The sequence below is a fragment of the Capsicum annuum genome, chromosome 3 (assembly GCF_002878395.1).
Source record: "Capsicum annuum cultivar UCD-10X-F1 chromosome 3, UCD10Xv1.1, whole genome shotgun sequence".
NCBI classification, from domain to species: Eukaryota; Viridiplantae; Streptophyta; class Magnoliopsida; order Solanales; family Solanaceae; genus Capsicum; species Capsicum annuum.
The window spans coordinates 13,948,303-13,957,126 of NC_061113.1; the positions used below are offsets into that span (position 1 = coordinate 13,948,303).

General features: G+C 35.1%; 2 protein-coding genes across 2 annotated transcripts; both read right to left on the reverse strand.

Annotated features, from left to right (window-relative positions):
* Window positions 1-1,979: 1,979 nt before the first annotated feature.
* On the reverse strand, window positions 1,980-2,951 carry LOC124896576 (uncharacterized mitochondrial protein AtMg00810-like). Its single transcript, XM_047408150.1, has 3 exons — window positions 2,806-2,951; window positions 2,404-2,595; window positions 1,980-2,304 (listed from the first exon to the last, which is right to left on the reverse strand). Exons 1-3 carry the CDS (start codon window positions 2,949-2,951, stop codon window positions 1,980-1,982), a joined length of 663 nt encoding a protein of 220 aa, XP_047264106.1.
* A 783-nt stretch (window positions 2,952-3,734) lies between these two features.
* Window positions 3,735-4,858, reverse strand: LOC107865544. Its single transcript, XM_016711790.1, has 2 exons — window positions 4,273-4,858; window positions 3,735-4,075 (listed from the first exon to the last, which is right to left on the reverse strand). The coding sequence occupies exons 1-2, from the start codon at window positions 4,856-4,858 to the stop codon at window positions 3,735-3,737; spliced, it is 927 nt and encodes a 308-aa protein (XP_016567276.1).
* Between the last annotated feature and the right edge of the window lie 3,966 nt (window positions 4,859-8,824).

Here is an 8,824-nt window from a genome sequence, read left to right on the forward strand (position 1 = left end):
TCTTTTTAACCCGTTTATTCATGACTGTAGGTTGATGCTAAGAAAACTAGGAGGTCCTCCTGTCCAGAATAGCTATCGAGAACAGAACCAGGTAGCAGATGCTTTAGCAAAGAAAGACGCAAAAAGAGATCTTTTTTTACAGTAGTAAAATTTTTGTTTCCCCACCCCCTTTTGTATCCCATGGGATGATATGAAAAGTAAAACCTTAACTAGAACTATCTCAAATACGCAACCTCATGTAATGCGTCAAACTCTTTTTATACTAGAGCCAAATTGAGCTCAAACTCCCTTTGTTTTATTATTAATGCATATCTACTTTACCAGGAAAAAAAATTAATATGGGTGTATGTCATTTTTAAATTGAAGACTATATAGAAATTTTGGTGCACGTGGACCTATGGTCTCTTCCTTGAAATAGATATTTTATCAGCAAAAGCTTTAGCTAAAATTGGAAAGAAGGCAAAGAATCAGGAAAATATTCAAGCTAGTCGGGTTATACCAAAGAGAGTTGTAACTTAAAAGTCTAAATGACGATTAAGGCCCTTATTGGAAACAACAAGTTGTTAATATACAAACAAATATTTCAAAGACGCATCAGCTTACAAAAGTAGTAAAAATGATTTATTGTAGCCTTGACACATTTTAGACACTAGACATGTTCGACAAAAAATTAAATAGAATAAAATAAAACAACAAACTCCCCCTTTTAGATACCCCACTATCAAAAAATCATATGAAAATATAAATAAAAAAAAGGACTCCAAACTAGGCACATTTTTGACACCTCAATCTAAATTTCAGATAATTTTAAATCTAATTAAAGCCTCAAGGTCAAGTCTAAATCATTTTGTTCTTCAGCTATGTTAACTAAGTCATCAAAATTTGACGAAATAGGAACATCCAATTGATTAATCAATGTTTTTTGTAAAATTATCAGACTCATTTGAATCTGTAAATGTTATATTTGAACCTCCAACTCCAATATTTCTTGCCATTGGTTGCCTATCGTTTCTTGGGGTTGTTCCTCTTCTTATTTGTACAAATCTATTTCCAATTGTCATTTGTTGCCTATTGATTGGTGGTGTTCTAGCACATCTTCTTGGCTGGTTACGATTCGGAAGCGTTGTTGGTTAGACGACAATCCTATCATTTCTCTGAAAACTCGCAATTTGCAAAAATATGCCAGATTCATCTACATGAGAATTTAGGAATTTTTAATAAACATAAGATGGTAATTTTTATTATTCTCTGTCCATACAAGCGGTGTTTTGGATTGAGGGAATATTAGAATCTACAAGAATGCAAGGTATGTGGTCAACAAAAATATCAAAGTTGGCAATATAACAATATTTTCCCCTTTTTATATTTATCATTGTGGATATTGTTGGAGAAAAGATCTGAAGCTCACCCAAGAACAAAATATTAGAAAGGAAAAGAAAAGCTACTAGGAAAATAGAATGGCAGAGAGTTATCTGGAATTGCAAGACTGTTTTTTCTGTATATTATTGATCAGTGATAAGCCCTTATATATAGCTTACAACTCAACTAAAGATGCAAAAATAAAGGGCACTAACTCAATAGTGCTTTCCACTAACAAGAGAAACTTAAGGACTAAACAACCACTAACCTAGACTAAGTCAAAACAGTAAAATACGGAAAGAAAGTTGCAGTAACTTTTCTTCTTCTTTTTTTTTTGAATCAGTTATTCAACATTCCTCCTTGATTAAAAATCACTAACACCAAGCAATTATTTGAAGTAGACATGGTTCTGATAGGGCAGTGCTTTTGTGAATATATCTGCTACTTGTTCATTAGTGTTGCAAAATTTCATTATGATCTCTTCTTTTTCCACCAGCTCACGAATAAAATGGAAGCGAATGTCAATGTACTTTGTTCTTCCATGAAATGCAGGATTCTTAGTCATTGCAATTGTGGAATTGTTGTTGCAATAAATTTTTGTTGCTTTCTATTGCTTCTGGTTAAAGATCGAACAAAATTCTCCTAAGCCAAATGCATTGGCAAGCTGAAGAAGTTGCTGCGATATACTCTGCCTCTAAAGTCAACATTGTTGTCGTTGCTTGTTTCTTAGAACTCCATGTTATTGCACCTGATCCAAGACTGAAAGTGTTGCCTGATGTGCTTTTCCTATCATCCACCGATCCTCTCCAATCACTATCAGTATATCTTACCAATCTGAAATTTGAAACATAAGAGTACCAAATACCATGTTCTAGTGTTCCAATAATATAGTGTAGAATCCTTTTTGCAGCTCCAAAATGATGCTTCAATGGATTTCTCATAAACCTTAAAACGACACCAACAGAGTATGAAATATCTGGACGAGTATGAGACAAATAAATCAAATCTCCAACCAGACTTCAAAAACTTCTTGCATTGGCTTGCCCGGTACCATCTTCCTGCTGCAATTTTTCATTCATATTCATGGGTGTTGCTGCAAATTTACAATTGACCAGGCCAAATCTTTTAAGAAGGTCTAATGCATATTTCTTTTGAGAAAAAAATACATCACCTTCCCCTTGTTTCACCTCAAGCCCAAGGAAGTAATGCAACAAACCCAAATCTGTCATCTCAAATCTACTCATCATACAAGATTTAAATTCAACCACAATAGAGTGAGATGAACTCATATAAATTATATCATCAACATAGAGGCATACAACAACAAGATCATTGTTACCTCGCTTTCTTAAGTTCAGAGTAGGCTTACTTTCACTCCTTTCAAACCCATTTTGAACAAAATAGGAATTGATTTTGCTATATCAAGCATGTGGCACTTGTTTCAACCCATAAAGTGCCTTCCTCAACTGGTATACCTTTTCTTCTTGTCCACTAATTTCAAAACCTTGAAGTTGAGCAAAATAAACCTCCTCTTCCAGTTCACCATTCAAGAATTCTGACTTAGCATCAAATTGATAAAGTGACCATTTCATTTTAGTAGCTAAGGCAAAAATTGTTCTTACCGTTTCAATCAAGCAACAGGGGAAAAGGTCTCTTCAAAATCAATGACCTGCTGCGAGTATCCCTTTGTGACAAGTCTTGCCTTGTGTTTCCTACACTTCCATCTGCATGATACTTTGTTTTGAATATCCACTTTAAGCCAACAAAATTCTTTCCTTTTGGCAAGTAAGTGAGATGCCAAGTTTCATTTCTTTCTATTGCCATCAATTCTTCCTTTATTGCATTCTTCCACTCCTCCTTTTCAATTGCTTCTTCATAAAATATAGATTCTGAAACAATAAAATAAAATTGACAAGATTGATTAGAATATCTAGGATTCTCTTTTCTAACTCTTGTTGATCTTCTTAGTGGAATTGACTCAGCTGAAGGTCCTTCAAGTGTTGCAGATTTCTCTGGTGCAATTGTATCTTCAAGTAAATCTGGGGCAACCTCTTGTCCTTCATCTGGAGAAACTTCAGAGGGTCTGTTGTACTTGTTTTTCACTCCAATTCCAACTTGACTTTCCATCAAATACAACATTTCTGCTTATTATCACTTTGCCACTAAGTGGGTTATATAACCTGTATGCTTTGGATTGAAGAAAATAACCGATGAAAATACATTTTTTTATTTTTCATCTAGTTTTTAACGAGTTTGGGAGTTAACCAAAGTATAATCAATACACCCAAAAATTCACAAATGGCTTACCGAAGGACTTGTACCTTTCCAAACTTCATATGGTGTTTGGTTCATCACAGCCTTTGTAGGAGATAGGTTCAGTGGTACACTAAAGTTGCAATTGCTTCTGCCCAGTATTGGTTTGGAAGTCCCTTGCCTTTCAATAAACTTCTTGCCATCTCTATAACGGTACAATTCTTGCATTCAGCTACACCATTTTGCTTCGGTGTGTAGGGTGTAGTAAGTTCCTTGTGAATTCTAAATTCATCATAAAAATGAACAAATTTGTTAGATAAGAACTCACCACCTCTGTCTGTTCGGAGATTTTTTATGCGCAACCTACTGCGATTCTCCACTAAATCCTTGTATTTTCTAAAATTCTCAAAAGCTTCTGATTTGTATTTCAGAAAATACACCCAACTCATGCGACTGAAATCATCTGTGATGAGTAAAAAATATCGACTTCCATCAAAAGATTCAGTATTCATTGGACCACATAAATCTGAATGAATTAATTCTAGGAAGGTAGAAGCTCTCCAAGCCTTTCAACAGGAAATGACTTTCTACTTTGCTTTCCATAAATGCAACCTTTACATAAATCAAAAGAATTAATTTTTGGTAACCCAATGACCATACCTTTTTGGCTTAGTAGCTTTAGTCCCTTGAAAGTAAGATGCCCATACCTCAAATTCCACAATTCAGATTCATTTTTGGCATCAGTAACCAAAGCAAAATTTTCCACATTTGAAACTTTTAGCGGAAACATTCTATTTTCAGCCATGAGCACATTAACCATTGTTTGTCTTGATGTTTTATCTTTAATAACACATGCTCTATCATCAAACAAAAGTGAATATCCAGCGGCAATTAGTTTCCTAACACTCAGTAAATTATGTGCCAAACTAGGAAAAAATTGAACATCATGAAGAAATTTTACTTTACCATGACTACATTTGATTGCTACTGTTCCTTTTCCTTTCGCTTGAAGGCTGTTATTATCACCAAGCCTGACTATTGATTTTTGTGTCTTGTCAAGTTCTTTAAAGATTGACTTCATACCTGACGTATGGTTGGAGCAACCACTATCTACAAACCAAATATCACCTGTAACTTCATTAGTATCACAATACGCCATGAATAACTTACTTTCTCCATCAGTTGTCTCAATATAATTCGCTTGTTTCTCCTTGTACCAACAATCTGCTTGCACATGCCCAAACATCTTGTAATGATAACATTGTTTGTTGTTTCTATTGCCCCTTTACTCATTAAAGTTACCTCGGCTATTTTCACAGAATGTACCTCTGCCTCATCCTCTTCCTATTGCTGCCTTATCATGCTCTCTTGGATTGGGTGCCTCCACCTTAGATTGAAATGCTTTTTCTTCCTACTTTTCTATTGACCTATTTATCCTTGCCTCGTAGGCTTGCAAAGAACCCATTAATTCATCGAATGAAAAATTCAACAAATCTTTGGACTCCTTAATTGCAGCCACAACATGATCAAACTTAGGAGTTAAACTCCTCAGAATTTTTTCAACAATGGTTTGATCAGTTATTTAGTCTCCGTATGACCTCATTTGACTAATAATATCCATTGCTCTAGACAATAAATCTTGCACAGATTCATTTCCTTTCATGATTAAACCTTCAAGCTCATGCCGAAGAGTTTGGAGTCTTACAACTATTACCTTTGAGGAGCCTTGAAATTCAGTTTACAAAATTCTCCATGCTTGCCTTAAAGTGGTGGTTGCTGTAATTCAGGAAAACACCATCTCATGGACTACCTGTTGAAGGAAGAACAATGCCTTTGCGTCCTTCTTTTTGTTTTCCTTCAGTCGTTGCTCTTCATCCGGATCTATGTACCCTGTCTTAATCAAGTCCCAAAGATCTTGTTTGTTATCTACGTACCCTGTCTTAATCAAGTTCCAAAGATCTTGTGACTTAAACAAAGTCTTTATCTTGATGCTCCAGAGCTGATAACTTTGTCCTATGAAAATGGGGATGGAAGATTGAGATATGTTCAATGAAGTTCCTTAGAAATCCATGGTTTTTTTATGTTAATAGATCACCTCAATCTAAACCTATCTCTGATACCACCAATGTTGGAGAAAAGATCTCAAGCTCACTCAAGAACAAAATATTAGAAAGAAAAAAGGAAACTACCAGGAAAATAGAATGGCAGAGAGTTCTCTAGGATTGCAAGACTCTTTTTTTTTGTATATCATCCATCAGTGATAAGCCCTTATACATATCTTACAACTCAACTAAACATGCAAAAATAAAGGGCACTAACTCAATAGTGCTTTCCACTAACAAGAGAAACTTAAGGACTAAACAACCATTAGCCTAGACTAAGTTAAAACAGTAAAATACTGAAAGAAAGTTGTAGTAACTTTTATTTATTTTATAAACACTTATTCAAAAGATATTAGTTTCTTTAGGAATATCATTTACACTAAAAAGAGTGTCTTTTTTTTTTGGTGTGAAAGCTATTAGGCATGATTATTTTATATTATCAGAATTAGAATAATTTACTATATAGTTACTGTCTATTTGTATTTGTAGAAGAAGACTCCTATTGTAGAAGTCTTTAGCTGTAGGTTGTTGTTATTTATTGTATTTAAAGTATGGATGCTAAAGGAATAAAATCATCTTTCGACTATTTCTCTTTATATGATTTTATATGGTATCAATGCCTCTAACCTCTTATGAGCTAGATCCTCTTTCTCTCCTCATCTATGGCTACACCTCAAGAAAAAATCTCTCCAGTTATTATTAACTCTGGTGATGCTACTTCTACCAACAACAGTTCTTCTGCTGCTTCACCTATTGTTTATGTGGTACAATTCGATCCAGCATCTCAATTACCTATCAAATTGCAAGGTAATATCAACTTCTCGACTTAGAAAGAACAACCTGTGATGCTACTCAATGGCCATCAGCTCATGGGATATCTTGAAGGATCAAAATCGACACCACCAATGACTGTTACTCAAGATAACCTTACGATACCAAATCTTTGCCATCAAATCTGGTTCTCTCAGGACCAACTGATCCAGTAAGCAATGATGGCATCTGTCGATCCCACCATTGCGCCTGTTGTTACCATAGCTCCATCTACTAAGACAGCCTTGGAACTTCTTTACACGGCTTACGCAAATAAAGGCCACACTCGCATTTTTAGCTTGCGTGACCTATTAAAAAATATCAAGAAATCCTCTAAATCTGTTGCAGAATACTTATAAGAGGTTGGATATCTTTTTGATGCTCTCAAAGTTGTTGGATCACCAGTAACAGATGATGAACTTATTGTCAAGATTCTAATTGACCTGCGCCCGGAGTATCGTGAAATCTCTGTCGCTATAAGAGCAAGAGACTCTTCGTTGAGTTTTGAAGAATTGTTTACAGGCTCACAGATCATGAGCTTTTCCTCAAGCACCAAGATCTCGAGAAGTCATCCTCTACTATCACAGTTGCTATAGCACAGAAAACAAAAAGGCCACACCAGTCTAATAGGAACAATCGTCGATTCAACAATCAACAGTGGAACCAATCTGCTCCTCGATAATCCAGCTTCAACAATCAATAGTGGAACCAATCTACTCCTCGACAATCCAGCTCCAAAAATTAGTAGAATTGGAGATCAAATTCAAGACAATCTATTTGATGCCAATTGTGCCAAAAATTTGGTCACACTGCAAATGTATGTCACTTCAAATCGCACGATCATTTTGAAGCTAAGGCCAACTTTGCCTCTAATTTGTACTCAGCAAAATTCTCTTGGATTCTAGATTCTGGTGCGAGTCATCATGTCACGGCTGACCCTTACAATCTTGAAGAGTATACAGGTAATGAGAGAATATTCATGGGTGACGGTAAAACCATTTCTATTACTCATACTGGTTCAACTCAGATACAAGCATCTAATTTTGGTTTCAGACTTTCTAACACTATATGTGCTCCATCAATTAAAAAAAATCTTATTTCTATAGCTAAATTTTCTCAAGACAATCTAACATCTATGGAATTTTTTTTGCTTTTACTTTTTTTGTAAAGGACCTGTATACTCAGAAGCCGCTGGTACAAGGCCGGAATAAGAATGGACTCTATGAGTAGCCATAGCATCCACCCAGACCACCAATATCCATCAATCTTACATCCACAAAACTTCCTTTCCAACTATGGCATTATCGTTTAGGTCATCCTCATTCGACAATTTTAAATTTTATTTTGAATAAGTTTTCTTTACCTATTGCTACTAAAGAAAAAAATGAATTTTGCAATGCTTGTTCCTCTAATAAAGCACATCGTTTTCCATTTCAACGACTCACTTTATCCAATAATGATCCTTTTCAGGTTATCTTTAGCGATTTATGCGTACCATTGCCCTTTTATCACTAGACAAAAAGTTATATTACTGTATTTTTGTTGATCACTACACCAAGTATACTTGGTTGTATACAATTAAAAATAAAAGTGAAGTCGCCTCTTTGTTCCAAAATTTTCATCCTTTAGTAGAGAATTTTTTTAAAACAAAAATTAAATCTCTTTATTCAGATGGAGGAGGTGAATACAAAAGTCTTCAGTCCTATCTTCAACAGAATGGCATTGAACATTTAGTTTCACATCCCTACACGCCACAACGCGTTGCCATAGCTGAACGTCTTCATCGTCATATTGTTGAAATAGCCAAAACCCTTCTCTATGAAGCATCCCTACCACCAGAATTATGGTCTTTTTCCTGCTATCACGTTTTTTATCTCATTAATCGACTACCCACACCCATCTTAAATAACGAATCACCCTACCAAAAATTATTTGGTAAACCACCCAACTATGCCAATTTAAAATTTTTTGGTTGTCTTTGTTATCCATGGTTTAAACCTTATACCAAAAATAAGTTGGAGCCTAAGTCCACCCCTTGCATGTATTTAGGCGTTTCTCAGAGCCATCATTCACACCTCTACTTTGATCCAGAGTAGTCAAAAATATTCATCAGTCGTGATGTTCTTTTTTATGAAAAAAAAATTCCTTTAAAACAATGTTTCTACATATAAGGAAAAACTTTTCTTAACTAACATGGGAAGACGTTAACTCCAAAGAGGAAACTCTGAATTCAGCTACCATTCCAACACCCTCTACTAATATACCCCCACCTATACCATTGTCCTTAGAATCATAAAATA

Excerpts from the sequence above, each read along its gene's own strand:
- LOC107865544 (XM_016711790.1), bottom strand. The coding sequence starts at position 4,858 with ATGTTTGGGCATGTGCAAGCAGATTGTTGGTACAAGGAGAAACAAGCG. Across the intron at positions 4,076-4,272 it reads AAAGCTACTAAGCCAAAAAG|ATGATTTCAGTCGCATGAGT; the intron begins GTATGGTCATTG and ends TACTCATCACAG.
- LOC124896576 (XM_047408150.1), bottom strand. The coding sequence starts at position 2,951 with ATGAAATGGTCACTTTATCAATTTGATGCTAAGTCAGAATTCTTGAAT. Across the intron at positions 2,596-2,805 it reads TTGAGGAAGGCACTTTATGG|ATTTGAGATGACAGATTTGG; the intron begins GTTGAAACAAGT and ends TATGATGAGTAG. Across the intron at positions 2,305-2,403 it reads CAGCAGGAAGATGGTACCGG|GTTTATGAGAAATCCATTGA; the intron begins GCAAGCCAATGC and ends TGTCGTTTTAAG.